The sequence below is a fragment of the Aythya fuligula genome, chromosome 16 (assembly GCF_009819795.1).
Source record: "Aythya fuligula isolate bAytFul2 chromosome 16, bAytFul2.pri, whole genome shotgun sequence".
NCBI classification, from domain to species: domain Eukaryota; kingdom Metazoa; phylum Chordata; class Aves; order Anseriformes; family Anatidae; genus Aythya; species Aythya fuligula.
In genome coordinates this window covers 3,977,349-3,998,479 of record NC_045574.1, presented here as the reverse complement: position 1 = coordinate 3,998,479, position 21,131 = coordinate 3,977,349, and the positions used below count along the sequence as shown (strand labels likewise).

Genomic DNA, 21,131 nt, shown 5'->3' with positions numbered 1-21,131 from the left:
TCTGCAGCCCACGCACTGGTGCAGCAGCCCCCTTTTCTAGTTCCAAGAAATTATGCATTCATTATGTAGGAAATTAACACCTCAAAGCAAACTATAATTAGGAATTCTTCAATTCGGTTTATGCTTTTTCAATTAGGCCCTCTATAATTTTAATCACGGGAGCATTAACATGTTTCCGGAATTTATATACCTGTAGTATAATTAAATCCTGAAACGCCTTAGTCTGCAACAGCAAAGCAGAGCTTACTCATCTTCCCTTTTATTGCATTTTTGTGTTATTGTAGACACATTGAGGGGCACCTGCTAGTGCAAACACTGCTTGCCACACGCAACAGAAAGGAGGCTGCTTGCCCTCTGAACTCCTCATCCCTGCTCCTGGTGGAGGGACAGGCTGGATAAAGCTTGTGCTCTGCTTCTGAGGGATGGACGCTTGCCAGGGACTAGTGCCCAGACTCATCCCATCTAATTTTAAGTACCTAAAGGAGCCGCTTCGATTAGATGCATCTTCCTTGATGGTCCATGAAGAGAAGCACCCTTCTTCCTGCGGGCAGCTCCCACCCTGGGTAGCTGTGGTCAGGCTCAGCTCACCCCATCTAAAGGTCTGACCCAAGGGCTGTCGTAGGCAAAAGAAGGCCTGGCGGTGTCGCAAGAAATTCAGATTTCAATTTTTAAACTGTTTAATGCAGTGTGCTATTGTTATTTTATTCTGGGATAACACAGGAGGGGCTTTGGGAGCTATGAAACGCGTAGAGATGTCTTCAAAAAAGAAACCGGCAACTATCGGTATTTTCTCCTGTTCCCTCCTTGTCTTGCTGGTTGACAGCTTGATGTGAGAAAATGGCCATCAATTTGTGATTCTCATCTTAAAGTTCAGACTTCATTAACCTTTTGATTGCTGGAATTTAATCTGACAGTTTACGTGGACAGTATAGAAGATTTATGCAAAAACACTCACTCCCCCCACTCTCAATATCCTCAGGCCTTCATAAAACACTGAAAAATGTTAGCAGAAGCTTCATCGTGCAGCTAATAAAATGCTGCTTGACACACAAAAAAATTGTCTCTGTGTAATTTGATTGTTAAAATATTATAATTAAAATATATGTAAATTTTATGTCTTTCCTCTCCCATTTCCAGCTACTGCCAAACACTCAGCGGAATGGTTTAGACAGACACAGCAGGTCACCCAGGCTCAGAAAACAGGCATGTTCCTAGAGCTGATAAATGGGCAAAGGCAGTTTTATGACATTTTAAGGGACAGTACACTCAGATGTTGCAGCAAGAAAATGCATTTCCTGTACCAGATGAGACAATTGACCAAAACGCCACTTATCTTCACTTTTTAGTGCCAACACCTGACTCTGCAGGGGAACTAAAAACTCTTGAAATATCAATTCAATCAATTATGCCATGCTATACAAAAACAAACAAAAACAACAAAAAACATTCCTCCCTGATACTTCAGTTTGTCACCTTGTTTCCTGATATATCCCTACATTTCCATCATGCTTCCCTCCTGATACAGTAAGCAAAGCACTTTTAAGACCCAGACTAACTCCAAGTATCACTGAAGTCATCCTGCAAGATCTAAACCCACCATGCAACAACTCCAGCTGAAATGGAAGCGTATGCACAGTCCTGCTGTGCTCTGGTCAGCTCACCAAGGTTAGGACACATGGATGAGATCAAGCCTGAAAATGCTCGCTGCAGCTCTTCTCTGTTCCTTTTGGGGGTGATAATCGCACCCATCTATGCAGCTGCCATTATTCCTAAACCTTCCCGTAAATTCTCATTCTCTTTCTCACAATCACATGCTATTAATGAAAGAGCAGACCTGGTTTACCTTTAAGAGGAAAAAAACTGCTCATTTACCTTCAAACTATTGCCTAAATTAAAGACAGAATGCTATGCAGGAGAAGCCGGGCTTGAATGATTTCAAGAACAATGTCCCTGAGGTATATTATGGGAGATGTTAATTAATACAGATAATTAGTCTTATAATATCAGAAGCCTAGATTGATAATCTCATTCCTCATTAGATACTACAAAATTAAAAGATCTAATGCAATGACTGTTTGCCCTGCGTTCAATCAACCAAGCCATGTGATGCATACATTTGAATATGGGTTTAGAAGAAGCAGGCCAGGACTTTTATTTCCTAGGTATTTATAACATGCCTATCAATGCAACTGAACTTTCAGAATTACCAAGGGCAGGATAATTTGTTATGCTCCCCACAGCTTTCAACATTAGAACCTTTTTTATTGTTTCGCTGATCCTTGACTCCAGTCTTTATTTTCAAGCAAAAGGTATTCTGCGTGGGAGTTTTAAGAACAAGAAATTGCCACCCTTTCCTGGCATTAATGAATTAATTATCAACATAAATGCCTGAGGCAAACTCATGCAATAACACTAAGAAGCAGCAAAGCAACAAGCTGAAAAGCATCGCTCTCTACATAGCTACTGAGATGTAAACACCAAAGCCCTGATCTGCAAAACAAACAAAAACCCAGCAAATTTTATGAGTTTATAGCTTTTTGTTTGTAGATCCCATTCCTCTTCCACCACAAAATCACGGTCACTAGGCTTGCAAACACTCCTTTGTAGCCATAGAAAGAACTAATATGCTTTGAAAACAAAATCAAGGTGCCTGTGGGAGGGATATAGGAAAGAGAAACTCAGTCTGACGAGATGATGGCTGAAACCACGAGAAGAAATTATCTGGAGATTAAAGTTCCAACCTATAAATTCAGAGATTCAAAATTTCTACTTTGTTGCAGACTGAAATGGAAGACAACTTTTATCCAAAGCCTCAGTTCTCCAACATAGGACGGAAGCAATGCCACTGCCCTGCATCACAAGAAGTTTTCATTTGTTATTATGTGTAGGTATAACATAAATACACATATACCTCAGAAATTGTTTGCTTGGAAAATAGCTTGAGCAGAAGAACAGAAAAAAAAAACACTTCTTAAGAAGTGTGTTCTTAAGCATTGTGTTGAATAGCAACACAACTGTATTCTCTTGATCCATTTAGCAACACATAGACCAAAAACATTTCTTATATTTCATGCTTGGGAGACCAAAAACGAGGTAATACTCAAGAGTAACATGGAGCTTGGTTAATATAAATTAATGTCTCCTACCAGCTGGCTGTTGATATGAAAATACTTGTTTCACCTTTATTCAGTGCTTCTAAGTATACTCCAAATATTTAAAGTCCCCTTCTCCTATGTAATTTCCTTATTTCCTTTAAGATGTACATTAACACAATAAAACACCCATCCTCACCAAACTGATTATGTGTATCCAACCATTGCACGTATGCATCATAAATGACTCTGACCTGAATATATTTGTCCAGAATCACTTACACCAACTCCTTACACAGCATCTACATATATGCACTCACATGTACGTATGCATGAGGTTATGTGCAAAGTTTGAACACCAGTGTTCCAAAAACATTCCTCTTTAGCCCAGTTCAGGTTCAGGTGCCTAAAAGGCCATCAGGTACCTCCATGCTGTCAGACATGCAAAAGAAAAATCACAGATTTTATACCAACACACCTTGGACAACTGCAGCAAGATAGAGAGATCAAATCCATCTTTTTTCCAGCAAAGAAGTTCTTCAGATTCTGAAACCCCAAGATATAATTGCATACTCTTCTCTAACATCCTTCTACAGTGTCCTACAGCACCAATACACAGAGCAGCATGCCAACAATGCAATCACACTTAAGGTGAGCATTTTTTTAAACTCTGAAATCCTTAAAACATGCTCTGGAAATTTGATTTCCTCCATAACAGTATAGGTAGATTGATACAACCAACAGTATGCTAATAAACCAGATGGACTTTCAAATATCCAACACAGAGCAAACACCCCGGTAGACTTGTCATGTCAAATTGGAGAGTGTGCAGAGCAAACTGAAAGAAAAGGGAAGAGGTACGAAAAATATGATATAAGGTTGCTTATAATAATATTGCTGAAGTTAGACTAAAACCAAACTATTTGTTTATACAGTGGAAGGTATTCACACATCATGAAGCTGTCAGATCTAATAAAATGTTTAAAATCTCCACAGGCCTCCTCCCCCTGCCACACACACTTCCATTCGTTTTTTTATACACATGTCTAAGTCAATGAAATGGGCTCATTTTGGGAAATAATCTTATCATTTAGACATGGCATGTAAATATTACACTCTGCAAATGTGCGTACAATAGGCTACAATACAATTAAAGGAACCAGACTGAAAAATTATAAAAATCTTTACAGATTTTTGTTTATCCTTTATAGTATACACATTTGCTAGAAAAGGCATTATTCAGTGACTGAGGTTAAAGTATGGCAAATTGACTTCGAGAAAAATCACATGACTTTTCAATAAAAAACAAAACAGCAACAGCAGGTGGTACAATGAGATACAGGAATGTTCCCCCATATAAAGAAATAAAACAAAACAGAGCGGTGTGATTTTACTGCTATTTTCCAGCAGAACAACATCCCTAAAGGACTCAGAAAATAGGCTCCTAAATTCGCTCGTATGGAGTACCAGAGATTAAAAGGGAAACATTACAGCCCATCCCTCAGAAAATCTAGAAAGGTGGTGCTAAGTTAAAAAAAAAAAAAAAAAAAAAAAAAAAAAGACTTTTTGCGTTAAAGTATCACTGCAATTTGGAGGAAAGCTGTGACATAGGCTGGACAACTAATTGATATAGGATTATTAAATCAAATAGGTTTACTTGTGACTATTCTGCTCCTGAACATTTCATGGGACATCCTTTAAAAAGCACAAAGAACCTAGCAAAGCCAAGTCATTTTTGAGAGAAGGGACTGTGTGTTTTTAAAATATCATCCAGAGGAGAAATTTCAGAAATGTCTTGTGTAAACCTGAGGTAAATCCTGAAAAGCCTACAGGAAGGTAATGGCTGCTGAATACTTCTACAAAGCAGCCCAGATCTTCCTAGGTAAAGCAGGCAACTATTTTTATTCTAAGTGGTTATAATTCATACACTCAGCTGAAGAGAATGGCAGGATGAACCTCTGCATGGCATTTCTGCCAGACAGGTAAGGCAGTCAGCAGTGCTGGCTCGGAAGGGGGGTTTGTTCTGTGCTCATACTTTTCAGCATGTATATATTTACCAAGGCAAAAGATGGCAGTGAAGTACAGGCCTCTAAGTCATGTTTCCACAGTCAGGGAGCGATCTGCAATGAAGCGTCCCATTTCACCATTGGACATCTTAGTGGTAGGAATGGGATCTAACTCAGGATTAACCAGAAATGTTTTCTACAAGGTCATTCTGTTCCGCAAATTTCATCTGTACAGCTTCCTGCCCCCTAAATCCTGTGCTCTGCAAATGGAAACTGTGCTCACCTCCAACTGGCAAAGTCTCACTAAACCAGTGAGATTTTTCCAGTCTCAAGCACTCGCTCACTGCATCCAGCCTGGTGGCAACAGCTGGATTACAGCATTGACATATAAGGAGTCTGGCTGGATGTAAATAGAAAAAATGCATCTGCAAACATCAAATATATTTCAGTCATTCATCTTACAGAGCTACAAAAAAGGCCTTGTCCATGGCAGGAATGAGGGCAGGAGATGGAGGCCTGAAGCCTCTTCCCACCCTTGCAGGGCGATGCAAAATTCACACCACAGCACGCAGCTCTGTGTACTGAAACTCCAGTATTGCAAAGGCATCTGAAGTGATGCTGAAAGGGTAATAACCCCGTGCCATGCCATCAGCAATCCTTCCTGGAGGTTACCAGCAGGAGGCAAGCAGATTGAGGCATTTATAAAAGGAGACCGTGAAAGGCTGAATCAACAGCAGAGCTGGCCTTTTAGTAAGCGCTTGCTTTCAGCGGCTACACTACCAGACGAGAATGAAAGGCGTGAGTGAAACCTGGGGAGGAAGGAGAGGGGAGAACTGTGAAAAGGGAAGACACAACACCTACCTGACAGGGGCTCCCCGGGACTGAGCAGGCTTCAGCATAACGGTGATGGTGGTGTCAGTCTCATTCAAGGGGGAGTCAGTGTCGTATTCTGGCATCGATGGCGCTGCGGCAGAACAAAGAGCAACGCGTTAGTTATACGCCAGTTACTGCCTTTGGTAGTGATGGCAACGTAATATTAACATTTCTTGGAGACCGTTTCACATTTCTCAAATGAAACATCAAAATACTTTCTAAATGTTATGACCAGAATTGTCAAAACTGTTTAAAAATTTGTACACTCATTTTCTATTAAAATTAAACAGGAATCGGACACCCAAATCTTCAAGCTGGCTTTGAAAATCCTCTCCTGAATTTTTAAGACTTAGCAATCCTTTGAGATGGGATCATCTCTTCAAGTTTAAAGGTGAAGAAAGTAAAGCATGTGGAAGTTGGAAGACACCACCTAGGACCAATGGATCAGTGGCAGAGCTGAGAGTGGCACCCCAGGAGCCGGGCTTTTGTCCACTGTTCATGTCAATGGTTAGACTTCCCACAGCTTAGAGTTTTTAATACATAGGCTTGAGCTGTGTCTCCTTGATTAGCTGAGGGTACGTTATGAAGCAGGAAAGCATCAAAGGAGAGGAACATCGAATTACCCAGTTTGTTTTAGCACTCAAATCCACAATATTTAACCCCAGTGCTTCAGTGTTGTTGAACACTGAAAGCAAGAGGTGGCTGCACTGCTTCCAGTGGTACACTCGGACAGCAACCAGCCGTGGCATCCATCGCCTCACCGCGTGTTCCTCACGACAAAACAGAAAACCACTGAATGGTCACACTTAGCCAAAGTCTAGCTCCTCCTTCTGCTTTATCATCTTCTACTACGGTCATTTCTTGAAGGTAGGATAGGTTTCCTTAGGAAACACGTTTTACTTATTCTATTACTTCTTCCTTCCCCAATAGCAGACGTGATTTTTACTGTGGAAGAACTGAAGAGATCATGAGATCAGAGCAGCATCGTGTTTATTCCAAAGATGCAGGTTTTGCTGAAATACACTTAAATATAAAGCAAATAGAAGAATTTACACAAAGAGAGTAGTCCACTCAGTTCAGCTGTGGTTCTCAAGGGCAAGCTGCATTGCGGGGGTCCCATAGTTAATCCTCTCACAGAGATTTTCACTGTAATCCTGTTTACAATCAGGATTTTTATCTAAATGCCTGAAAACTGTCAAGAATGGTGTTTGCTATTATCAGCTCAGCAACTGACTAAGCTAGCAATGAGTTCAGAATGAATGCCAATCCCTTAGCAAGGATTTCTCTGAAAAAAAAAAAAAATTCTGCATCAAGAAGAGTCATTTAAAAATATTGCCTGCCACCAGCAGTCTTCCATACCAGGTACCAAGATACTTACAGTGGTAAGTATCTGCACCTGCTCAGAGCAGAAGGGATTTTGCCACAACAATCGCGGTGCCACCAACAGGTTGCAGGGCCATTTGAGACACCAGAAACAGGCTGGGCTCTACCTTTGCAGGTTCCACAATCCTACTTTAAACAGAAGCAGCAGCTATCCTTAGCCTAGCTGCAGCGCTGCACTGCTGCGACTAAATTGCTTCTGATGTTAGCTAGCTCGGATGGTTTCTTCTGGCTGTGCGTGAGACCTGTTTAGTTATCTTCTACCCAAAACACCACACCTGCTGAAGCGAATTTACAGTTTTACTGCCAGACACCATATAGTTGAGAAGTAAGTGGAAGAAACATAGGCCTCAGCAGGACTAACTAATGCTCTCAGGTGTAATTCAGCAATCACTCCATATTAGTCGTATAACACTGCAATACAACCTAGTATTCTTATGTACCCAACACAGAAGAGTTGTGTAGCACCTCAATGAAATGCCACTTGGCAGTGACTTTTTGGAAAGAGCAAGCACTGCTCAACAATTTAATGCTGATTTTGTTAAGATTCCAGTCCTGCCCAAAGAGAAGTCCTCTGTAATTCTGGCATTTAGGTGTGATTAAGAAATAAACAAACGTCCCCCCATATAAACACATACACTCCTAGAATATAGATAGATTTTCATTTAAAAATGATCTATTTTCAGAAAGCCTTACAAGACCATTCTCATAAGTGAAAATAAGTCAATGAAAAAATCATTTTTCTCCTTACTTCCTTTCCAACTGCATCTTAAGTTTAATAGAAACTTCAAAATTCCACGTATAGGGCCCACCATGAGAAAATCTCATGTCAAAGACTACACTAGTGCCTGCATGGAGTCTGTGCCTACCTATTGTGAACCAGATGTTTAGAGGACAGAAAAAAAGAGACAATAAACTGAGCTCAGTGTGCATACAGTTAATCATGCAGGCTCCTAACAAGATTTGAGTACTCTCTGAATAATAAAATGAAAAGAAACTGAATCAGAGAGAAAAAGCACAACCACTCCTGTTCTGTTTTAGTCCTTTGGTCACAGGTGAACAGAGGGTACACCATGCCTGCCCTCCGCAGCAGGGCTCCACAAACCCTAACAGCTCACGGAGCTGTTACAACAGGTAATGCTTTACTTCAAGTGGTGAAACATGGACTTTTGCACTAAATCTAAAGGCCTCAAACCTTTCTGACGATCAGTGGAGAGAATGGACATATTTTACTTCCTTAAAGTTTACACTGTCGCTTATTGCTAACAACTTTTTATTAATGTGTTTTGAAATGGGGTAAAGGAAAACACACAGTGCTGCATATTTCAGCATTACAAGTGTCCTGAATATCCCAAACATTTGCTTTGGCTTCACTGAGAAAACAGATAAAAGTTAAAATTTAAAATTATAGTCTACATATGTTTGTCCAGTGTCCTCTCTACCATCCCCTTATCCATTTTTACTTTTGTTAGCTAGACCAAGTTTTCTTTTTTGTTTTTTTCCTAGACACCCAGGAACTTTCTCGTTGCAGTGCATCATGATTTCAGTGCCTTTCACGTACCTGTTTACCCACCTCCAGCCTTCCCTCTGTTCTCACTCAGAAAAGAAAACAAACAAAACCCACATAAAAACACTCTACCTTCTTTATTTTAATCTCCTACCACTATTCATTCAATTACTTTATTACATCTCTTTTTGGTGCATTAAGATAAAAGTCACATTTTTGAAGGAGCTTCTCTAACTAAGCATATAATTCTAATAGTCTGTTGTAGCAGCAGTTCATCTGAAGAACTAATCAAGGTACTCACTTCCAATTCTCCTAACACATCCACAAATTAACCACTGCATTTGTAATCTGGACAAACACAAATACAAACACATACAGATCGCGGCCCCTTGAGAAATTTGCCTTATGAAACTTGCGGAGGAGACACTAAGCCAAAAGCCTTTTTATTGTTTTATGCATCAGCTGTGGGTCTAAAGCACAAAGCCCTACAAAATTTTTGTTTGTTTGTTTATTTTTGTGGTTTTCTCCAAAGCAGTACCTGAAATTTTAGTTGCAATCCGTGTTGTGATGGGTGGCCCAAAGCCCTTGACTGTGCTGGCTTTGATGGTGAATGAATACGTAGTCCCTGGGTATAATCCTACAAAGAGGTGATGTGTTTCATTCCTTAGCTTGAAGACTTTCCCTCTTTGGCTGGACAGGTCAGCACTGGGATCCAGAGACCCAACGGCCTTGTATGTAATCTGCAAATAAAGAACAAGGAAAGTAAGGTGATAAGGGGCCTTCTGTACCTGGCCTTTCTCTGCTTTCCCCTGCTTTGCTCCTTCTTGAAATTCAAGATTGAAAATAAAAGGGCAGATATTATTTCCGTATCCCCAGTGAACAATCCTGTGTTTGGATACTGGCAAGCAAACATGACAATTTTTCCAAGGCTTTACTTAGGAAGAAACTAATTTCTTCTCTCTGCTAAAACCTCAGCATGTGCTGATTTACAACAAAAGACACAAAGAATTGCTTTTTGTTCTGAAATTCAGAACTTGTGCAGCTGAAGCAGCGTGCACAGCACGACCTACACAATTTTCATGCGATTTTCCCACATGATCCCCCACCGCCCAGGAAAACTTCTGGTGCAAACTTAGATACACTTTCTATCAAGCAGTTTTTCTCCCCAAAAGCCACCTGAAAACTACGGGAACCTTTTACTGACAACAGTCTTTTGAAATCTTTTCCTATGCTAAAGAGATTATGCCAAAATGAAATGCTGAAATTAAATGATAGGTTTACATCAAATATATATATCATCAAGTGTTCAGAAAAAAAAGCCCTCATCTTCTCTGTCAGGAATTGTCTCACTAGCTCAATTTCTTCCCCGCTTTTAGCCTCACTTTGCAGGCTTACACACGGTACCATGCCCGGTGTTCACCTGAGAAAACAAGGCGGTGGGGTTACAGACCTGGAGAGCTCCTCAGGAATACACACACTAACACATCTTTAGAGGGATCCAAGCCGAACGCACACCTTTGAAATTCTGCTTGAGCTTCATTATGCTTACCCACGACAACCCTGTTGATATACAGACACTTGCAAGGAGAACTCATGACTTATTTACCAGCCAATTCCTTCCCCACCTTCCAAATTCAATCCAAAGGCAGCTCAATTTCAACTGAGCTGTCAATATAATATAACGTGCACCACTGCTCTCCTAACCTTTCCTGATATTATGGGATCCTCGCTTATTTGTAATGAAACACTATGAATAAATCAATGTATGTTAATATACAAAGTCTTCAATTTTTTATGAAGGACTCCATGTGAATCTAATTCCCAGCTTTGCTGAAAGAGTCTTTGAAAATTTTTAAGTCGCTTGTTTCATGACAGGAGGAAAATGTTGTGATTTGAGGAAAAATACATATACAATGTTTAAAAAGATGAGGCCTTAATAGTAACAGGATAACAAAAAAAAAAAAAAAAAAAAAAAAAAGGAATTATAATAAGCAACTTGTAGAGTTGATTTCATTGAAAATTTGCTAATTCTTCCAGGATTTACAACCTGTCTTTGAATTTTTATTACTTGTCCAAAACCTGAAAAGAAACAGATCTTAGCACAATGTTCATTAAAGTAAGAAAACTATTTGCAGGGAGGAGAAATCTTTACTTTCACTCCTTGTCCTCAGGTTAGGTGAGGTCCCTGCAATGCGCCTCAACATAAGACAGTATTTGGACAATTCCTACTGCATGAAGGCACTTCAAGGCAACAGAATCTGTGAACTACCATCAGAATCTGAATGAGGGTCAAAGCTCATAAATTAAGAGACATGACCCAGTCAATGCCATTGCAAATTCCAGAAAGAAAAAATGTATTTATTAAGTTCTGTAGGAAAGAACCAATGCCATCTACATGCTCTTGTTGAGAATCAAGTGAGAGAGAAATCTAAATTGTGAAAACTTCCAGAGGAGAATGAGCAAATTAAAAATCTGGGAAAAAGAAAGGGAGCCTCCTACCACTACAACACCATAAATCATGTTCACGTGATATGCTGTTAGTTGTCTATGCAAAATTAGTGCTATTTGGTTTTGAACACATTATACAGAAGGCTACAAATTTAAGTGGAAGATGAAATTGTCCTTGATTCATGTATAAATAACAGTACTCACCCCTACCTATGCCAGTTCAAAAATTACTACAAAATGAACCACTTTTCTTCATTAATACGTATACATGCACAAAAGCAAACAGATAGAAATGTTTTGGAGAGAACAGAAACAACAACCAGGAAAGTCACTGACGTAATAAATAAATAAATAAAATCATTTTTTGCTGCTCACTGTAGCATAGAAAATGAGCACAAGGGACCTTAAAAGAGCCTAAGTTCAACTCACGAAAATCTGGGTAGGAGAAAACAGTACTTGAGAGAGAACATGCCCAAGACTTCACATTAAAGTTTGGGTGAGTTTTCAGAAAGACTGCTCACTCAGATCAGACATATTTCCACAAACTTTTTTTTTTTTTTTTTTTAAACTGCAGTAAAGGCCCATTCAAGGCATATCCAAACTGTGAATCTGTTACTGTAGCAGACACTATTTAAGTGGATATGACCCCATTAAACCAGGTGACATGCTAACATTGAGAGAAAGCAAACCTTGTCCCCAAAACTTACCATTTTAATACAGAAACAGAGAGAGCAGGAAAGCCATAGTACAAACCTGTGGGTGGTTATGTGGGTCCTGTTTCATTCAGCCCACAAGCAGAAATATTTAAGAGACTGTTACACATGACTGTGTCAGCAGATACAGCTAGGTACCTGCTCATTGCTCTTGGCAGAGTTAGTCTCAAACACTTCCCTGCTTTCGGGAAAAGCCCTGCACAACTGAAGAGCTGAGGACGGGATCTGCAGCTGCTTCCGGATGGGCCTGAGCTGTGGGCTGTGGTCCCACTGCTGCTGCTCACTTCCTTCATGGCCACATCAAGCTGACGTTCCCTGAACCTCCACCTTGCCATCTGAGAGCTGTTACACTCCTCTAACCAACGTTTTTGCAGCTGAGGGATTCTACGGTCTCCTGCAGCTGCTGAGTGCTGGTGGATGAGCACCAAAACCATAGGTGAAATGCGAAGAAGCCCAACAAAGAGAGCACTATTTGGAAAAGGAGGTCAATTCTCTTCCAGCTCAGATACAAGAGAATCATTTTTCCTTCCCAAGTAAGGTAGCTGCTCAGCCCAGCCCTTCCCGGCCCTCCCAGTACAGCTGGCAGCTCCAGCTCCCTCGGGGCCTGCCAGCACCAGCTCCTCAAGCCCTGGCTGGCCTGGCACCCATCCGTGCTGTTCAAGATCCAGGCTCTCCATCCAGCTCTGCAACATTTCTCATAGCCAGGGCAATCTCTAGGTACAGAAGTCTTGGTATTTCCTCACTAAAATATGTGAAATATGCTACAGTATTTGTCTGCATGCACGTGTCTGTCAGCAGATTGCTCCTTACAGACAGAAAAGATGCTGTAACACATCACATACATCAGGTTATATGAATATTTAAATCGGGGTGGGGTGGGGAGGAGGTTGTTTGCTTGGTTGTTTTGATTATTTTTGCATACTCAGCACCACTCCTTTTCTTAAGGCCTTGATGTACCTCAGCTGGCTGATCTAACTTAAGGCAAAGCATCTTCTCACCCCCGTGCAATGGTTTTACCATTGGAAGGAAAAAAAGAACAAGCTGTACTTCCTTTCTGTGTCTGAACTTCTTGTCAGGTCTTGCACCACGACTATTTAGTAAGGATGACAAAACACAGCTGTGAATCAATCCATACACTCTGATCAGATTATGACCAGGTGTGACAAAGACATCAAAGGTCGCCACTGTTCTCCTTAACTGACTTGAACTAACAGCTCTGAAGCTAGAGAAATTTCAGGGAATCATATACAGAACATTTTTCAATATAGAACTATGGAAATTTCCAACTCCGAAGTCATTTAGAAAAGCACTGAAACATGTCTGGAGAAGAAATATGGCACTTCCTTAGAATAAGAAGGATGCTGAAAAAAGCACCTGCTCTTCTAGTTGGTATGCCAAGTATTTATCTTCATTTCTTGTTCCTAGTGTCAAACCATTTCATTACAAAATAAACAAGAGATTCTAATCTAAGAAAATGAGATGACTCAATCACTAGAAAGCAGCTGTTCTAAATTATTTTAAAATAATCTATTTTAAAGACAAGCCATGTCATATAATACTTCTGTATTCTGAAAAAAAACGAGACAATAAAATTAATTTAAACATTTAAAAACCTAGACAGAAAACAAACAAGAAGAGGCTCAAAAATAAGAATTTCACTTTGATTGAAAATATTGAAAATATTTGTTTTGGTACTGATGCAGAATAAATGCAAATACAAAGATGAGGAAATTTCTCACAAGACTGAAACTCTATGTTTTTTTAACCAGCTCCCTGGTTATCTCCTGCACAGCAGACAGCTGTCATCATCTGTAAGTCCTCTCTCCCCTCTGCAAACTGGAAGGGTTGTCCTGAGTTTGCATACGTTACTTAGAATTTACATTTTGGCTCCAGGGCAACTTGATGGTCTCGTGGAAAAGTTTTAGTGGTCAAACTGCTACAGTTCTAATCCCAGCAAGCACCAGTCTTGGCTAAAGCAAAGTGAGACCAATAAGTATAGACAAATAAATCCTAAATCTTCCCTATTTGCAAGCAACTGAGCTAATAAAATGTTTCTTAAGTTGAAGCAACGGGAGCAGTACATTTTAAGTAATCAGGAAACCAGAAGTCAGATGGCACAGACACTCAGGAAGATGAATAACACAAGTTGCCACGAACGGGGAGGGATGAAACCCTGAGCCACGCATTCACCCAGTCCCAGGTCAGTCCAGCGTTCACCCAAACTGTGCAAAATTTGGCGACGCAAGTCTAAATCTTCATGAGTAAAACATAAAACAGGTCAACAGTACAAGTTCAAGCCTAGTGGAAATTACCAAATAGGGGTTTGTATATTTAATTTCTAAGTGTTCAGTGACATACATCTGCTGTGATAGACTGTGGAAAGTATAACAAGAACAGATCAGCATCGGAAATGGGATGATCAGTGAGTTCACTCCTTGTTATTTAAGCAGACATCCAACATACGCCAGTGCACTCAGTCCCCACTAACCAGAAGTACCCCCTCTTACTCCATCCTCCCCTCTGTTTTATATACATTTTAAAAATTCAGAATATTAACCACTTAAATCACTGTCCAAATGCTACATTAACAACCACAATGATGAAGTTATAATACTGAGCAGAAGCACAGCTCTCCCCTCCTTCACAGAGCCTAATTTAACACAATTTTCTAGGGAAATGTGAACACTTTACCAACTGTCATCATCTATAAGTGTAAAACTTCTATCACAATACAAGACTTCTAAAACTCGCATTGTGGATGGAAAGACCATAGCAGAGGTATTAACTAAAATAGGAAGCACAAGGCCATTTTCCACTGCAATTCTTTCTTCAGAAGAAAGCATGTAATAAAAGAGAGTAACAAAAAATATATATCCTTAACTTGCTTTATCTTCCCATGCATCTCAGATGTACAGGCAACTGCGTGTCCACACAAGCAAAAGGATGTTGTAATAGTGAATGTATTACTATATGGGTTCATCAGGCATATCGTATAAAAACACTAATAACAGTAAGCATAGCTGAAAATGGGGTGCTAAAAAAAATCCCTGTCGAAAAAAGGGTTTATATATTATTAAGAATGTGGTAATTAAACAGTGAAACAGACCATCAAGGGATGTGATCAATAACCCTTCAGGTTTAGACATTCCTTTGGAAGGATGTATTATGGCATAATCTTGAGGACCTAAGCTTAATACAATGAAGAACCGTGATAAAGTAATCATCACTTTGCTTTAACAGTCCTTCTTGCTCTCCTCTGCAGTGCTCTAAAATCCCTTGGGAATCCTGGGTGGCTGCTCAGATGCTCTTCAATACTCAAATAAATAAAGAAGAAAATATTCTGCTCAAATCACGGTTGATGTATCCATTTAGTCTTCCTGTACATTTGGTACATTCAAGTAAGCTTTCACGCTGATGAATAACTGAGTTGTCAGGATTTCATGTGTGCATAACCTTAAAACTGAGGGCAGCAGACTAATGTTTCCGGATTGAGAGCTTGCCAGTCAAGGCAAAAAAATGTGCTCAGATGTTTCTTTCCTCTGCAATTGATACCACTATCCACAGCACTTTGTCTTACATCTTTTGTCATATAGAATTAATCAACCGTGGTGAGCAAAAGTCGGTCTCTACAACCATCTTCACCATCAAACATCAGAACCTTGAGCTTCCCCTCTTGACTTCAGCAATTGCAGCCTGTTGGAATGCAAATGCTAAGTATGGCTGTTAAATCAAACACTACTTTGTAGATACATTATGCAACTTCATATCTATTTTCCATTTTAGTGACAGCCTGCATAGCAGTTTGGGGAAGGCATCTGAAACCTATAAATCCATTACATTATCCCCACTGTTCCCATTGACGTTTCATATCCCTGTCTCTATAAAACAGCCCGTTCTGCCTCTCCATTCTCCCTTGTACAACACAAAATCCCTAACTTCAGGGGGTACTTTAGGGTACTTTAGAGCTGACAGCTAGCAGAGTAGCATTTTTTTTTCCCCATTTTTTTTTTCCTTTTTTTAAATTCCATTTAGTAATGTTCCAAGATTGAAACCATTCCTTGCTATGGACAAGAGGGGAGCCAGAGCTTGTGATGTCACCAAACTGCCATATGCATATCCCATCCAAGCTCTGGGTCTGCAGGGACACCCTGACTTGTGTCTTACACTTTTTTCCCGAATTACTGATGGGTTTTGAACTCCTGTCTTGTGGGGACGTTTTAATTCATTGGTTCTTATCCCATTTGCTGTCTGGCCAAACAGCCCATGAGCTGGGAGCTGCATCCCACACTGGGGCTCACCCCCCCTACCCTCCAGAAATTGGATGCTGCCAGCACCCCCCAGCCCTGGCAGTCCTGTTTTAGCTGATGGAAAAGGCCAAGAGCAAAACCACTGAAATAAGAAAATAAAGCTGCTGGCATCCCAGAAAAGTAAAAATTGCAGATCAGCCACAGCTGACCTTTTCTAAAGGTGCCCCTCTTTTGAAAACTGTTTAGCTAGAGAAATGTTACTACTTCCAGGTGCATAACCCTTCCTTGTGTTAGAATTGCATCTATTTAACCAGAAGACAACTATGCAGAGTTTGTGGTGTAGGTTTGACTTAGTGGTGTTTAAATCTCACCTGGTTGCACACAGAGCAACCCCCACAGCACCTTTCCATGCCACTCGCTTTAGTTTCAGAACAGCGCTGGCACAAAACTTCACAAGCAGATGAGAAGGAAGTTTGTCACAGGCAAAGCGAGATGTTCTGGGGCTAGAAATCTTTATGCAAGCCATAAGGGTGCAGAGATAAGGGAGTAGGATATCAACACACAAAGTTGGCTGTGCGTCACCGGCCTTGGTGTTGCAGATGGAGGGGAGGTGGAACAACTGAAAAGCTCCATGATTGAAAGCACCTTGGGAAACAATAGGCAATTTAGTTTTTAATCTTGCTTTACATATTCCACTCCATGCTCTAATAAAGCCTGCAAGCAAACTTCATTTTTCCCCTGTTTCCCAAAAATAAACACAAATAAACTGACGCAGTAAAGTCTGACAGAAATATCCTTGAACTCGAAGTTATCAAAACATTTCCTTCATTTCCCAAGCCACTGCCTGAGGGAAGCAGTGTTCCCCAAGCCAGGTGTTAAGAAGTCATGTGCGTTACAAGTTAGCTGTGCAAATGACTTTATTCTATTGCAGAAGGAAACCAGCTCGAGTTCATGGTGTCTCCTGGAAACATCCTCTTCAAGTTCAGCGTGGCCAGAGGGGGCACCAGGTGAAGTTGTTTTACTGAGCATCTCGCTTACTACCATTTCAGGGATCACTGACCTCAGAAAAACCAGAAATGTTTCAAGGTTCTTCCTCAGTTCATGCTACACCTGGATTACTCCCCCACAGATAACCCAAGTTCCTGAAGTATGCCTTCTTGAACCTGAGTGTGCAGTACTCATAAGATAGCTAGTACCAAAAACAGCTTCACATTTCAACACAAACAAGCAAGAAATAGCCAGTCCCAAACGCAGCTTCTCCTCCTGCCTTCTAGCTGTACCTGACACCAAGAGGGGTAGCAAGATGCTCCTAAAATTATACACTTCCCTTACACAGGTCAGCACCACTGAGCTGGATCTGGCTTCTCCCTACCCACTGCCTGCCAGACCAAGCTACGATGATTTAATTGCCCTGTCCTCTTCAGCGACATCTTATAGGATCAAAGCTTAAGCTGAATGAAATAATCACAGAATCATTAATATTGCCAAATTCAAACCTGCCAGTCTAACACTTTCACCCAGCCTGAAATTTAGTTAAGGCTGAAAATCAGCTCTTTGCTTCTCCACAGTCTCTTTCTCAGGGGCATCCTGAGAAGCACTCCGCCATGGCACAACACCACAGCACGGCCAACAACCAAGCATTTGAAGAAGCTGATGCAATACAGGGAGCAAATTGCAAAACAATGTCACTATCCACTGTCAGCTTAACCCACCAGCAAAGAGCAGTTACAGGTACATGGGACAGAACCCAAACTTTTGACATACTGATTTTTCCACAAATCTCTTACCTTCTGTAACTAATTGTATACTTAAATCTTGGCAATACTGCAGTTTCAGTAGACAATTAAAGATATTTTCTTTTGCTAACTAAAGGTAGAAAAACAATCGTTACTTTGTGGAATTGTAAAGAGAATATTCTTCCTGATACAGATTCTGCTCTAGGTTCCCAGTGACACGAAAACCCGCGCGCTCCCACTCCTGTTTACAGCCTCGCTGCCTGATAACCCTTGCCACTTACATTTCCAAGGCTGATATCAAGCAGAGTGCAAATCATAAACAAGCAGGGCTCTGGATGTGGGCTACACATTTGATTTAAAGTTCAAAGCTTAGAGTGTCAAAGGTGGGGGCCTCAGCCCTGTGCTTTTCGTTCAAAGCATGCAAACATTTTATCCAGCTCAACTCCAGCCTCACATTGTGGTGTGAGCATCTTTCATGGCCAAGCAAGAGAAAAGACATGAAGAACACAAGGAACCCTTTCTTTTCCACATGTAGTAGCATGGGTGCTTGTTTCCCTGAAAGGAACACGAGAGGGCCACGATCCCTACACTCGTGGGCCACCCAGCGATGCTGCAGGACATTCTTGTTTCACGGGTTAGGAACAAGAAGCAGTAAAACCTCAATTCATTTCATAGAACAAACTAAAGCAGGCACTTTTTCCATCAACTGACTCGAACAGGTTATCACAAAGAAGGCAGAGGGGAAAAAGGTGCCAGTTCAGATAGCTCAAATAACGTGCTCCTACAAAACACCAACCCCATAGGAGCTTTTGTTTTGTTTTGTAGGAGCTCCACAGCTCCTACAAAACACCAACCCCGCAGCAGTCAGAACACAACTCTGCAGGCAGAGCAGCGCAGACTGGTCAGACCATGGCTTCAACCCACACCAGGCCATAAGGAAAGTCTTGCAAATGTCTCGATATTCATAACAAACAAACATGTAAGAAGCCTGATTATACACCTAAATACATACCAGGAACATCTCATCAGCTGACAGTATTTTATACAGTACACAAACTGGAAGTGCCTAACCAAACGTTCCGAGCTCAGCAAACCACTCAGGCATACATTTGGCTTCCTGTACTGCTAAAGCAATGTAAGTACATGACTACATGCTCATAAGGAAAGGACAAGTGAATCAAACTCAAAGACGCCTTCTTAGGGTAAGAAACATCAGCCTATGAAAACTTGTACAAAAAAAAAAAAAAAAAGTAAAAATTGACCCTAAAAAAAAGGAATCAGCACCAATGATCAGAACTCACTTGTAAGTCAGTTCTGACCAGGACCCCTGTAATTCCTTTTTCACACAAGCACCTGTAAATCAAACTTCATTTTTATATGTTGATTGTCTTATGCTTCTCTTTTTGCCTGGATCTTTCAATTTTCAGATTTAGAGCAGAACTGAAAACACCAGCATCTCAAACACAAAATACACGTGAATAAAAGGTGTAAGGGTGGTCATGCTCTGCTACTCCTCAAATAACCTGCTTGTCGGTACCTAGCCATACTCTTCATACACTATTAGCTTTCTAAGATGAGTTTCCATAGCATGCCAGAATGGCAGAATGCATTAAAAGGGATTGTAAGAATTTTTTTTTTTTTTGGCATTGTCTGTTAATAACAATGACTGTAATGCAATTACAGTTTTGCAGTTTATACAGCTCTCTCTTAAGTCATGCCATCTAGCTTCCCCAGCTTTGGATTTTCCTCATCAGAAAGATGAATAAGCTGTTGTACACAGTAAGTGAAGGCTAGAAATAGGCTGTGCAATTTCCAAGCCCATTTTTCTATTTTTTAAATTGTTACCTCCACACTTCCTGTCTAACATAATTCCCCAAAACATAGGTTGGCCAGTTACAAAGATTCCTTAAACTGCTACGAGTCAATCCGTTAAAATTCAGCCACATAAAGCTGAAGAGAAGACAGCCTGGCTCCTCCACAAATGCCTACCTGCCATAAATAAGAGGGACAGAACTTATCGCTGAAGCCAATGTAAAAATCCTTGTTTTAATATTCTAGCTAATAGCAAATAAATCCACCTGAACCGCTTCAGCCAGCAAAAAAGCCAAGTTGATTTTTGCAAAAAACGGTCAGCTTTGCCAGCTAGATAACACGGACTGAATGCATTTTAACATGCTAAATATTTGCTTGGGATTTAGTGGTTAAGATGCTGTCTTGCATAATAGTATTTTTAGCAAGATGGGACATATTTTCCTGTGTAGCTTTGTGAAGGTAGGCAAGGTTGAAGTTCCCATGAATATTACCTAGCTGTCCACGTAGCTGCAATTTGAAGACCACAGCTGCTGGGCCAGTCCTGTTAGAACAGGGCCATAATGTGTAAGGATCCAGGTGCATCACTCCGGTGGGCAGTCATGGAAACAGAGGAGGAATGAACAGGAGGTGGTTTTATCCATACTGCAGCCAGAGTTATACAGGGAACCCTGCTCACCCTCTCTATGCACTATCATGCCCTCTGAAATTGGGGTAGGACCCCAAACTGGGAACCCCTGCGAGCCACCTGCAGCTGGAAGAGCGCTAGGATAAAGCATTAGGAGACTTACAGCTGCATGAACACGCAGAAGTGCCACCACAGCGGAGACCCCAAGCCTTGCTGGGGCACAACGCACCCCCACCTTTGTAGGATCCTTTGCAATGCGTGGACACAAAGCACCCCTAAAAGCTTCAGTGCAGGATGAGGAGGCTGCATCGCGTCCAGGCTCTGTGGAGAGGGGGGCACAATGGCACTCCCACCACCACAAACCCTACTTCAGAGCAATGCAGAAGCCAAACCTGTGGGGCACACAGCCCACAGCCCCCAAAATCTTTTCTGACAATCTTGCTACAGCTCACTAAAATACGTGTTTCATATCAGCTAAGCCCTAAAGGATTTGTCCTATGTTTTCATTTGAAAAAGCCAGGCAGTTCCCCTAAAACCTTGAATTCCTAATCACCACCACAACACCCTCCCTCTTCCCACCCTTGCTGCAAAGTTCCCGCTCCCCTTCTCACTCAGGGGCATGAGGCTGTGATTTTGCTTTCCACACTAATCAAAATCTTTCATCAGAAAAAAAAAACGAATCTTGTGCCTGA

General features: G+C 41.0%; 1 protein-coding gene across 9 annotated transcripts in view; it reads right to left on the bottom strand.

Moving 5' to 3' along the window:
- Positions 1-21,131, bottom strand: part of PTPRT (protein tyrosine phosphatase receptor type T) — a 446,868-nt gene that overhangs the window by 106,435 nt on the left and 319,302 nt on the right. For all 9 annotated transcript variants that reach the window (XM_032198172.1, XM_032198173.1, XM_032198174.1 and 6 more), the window contains exons 10-11: positions 9,397-9,598; positions 5,960-6,062 (exon numbers count right to left, since the gene is read on the bottom strand). In XM_032198172.1, coding sequence (XP_032054063.1) covers positions 5,960-6,062; positions 9,397-9,598 — 305 coding nt within the window. The remainder of the gene's footprint in view (positions 1-5,959; positions 6,063-9,396; positions 9,599-21,131) is intronic.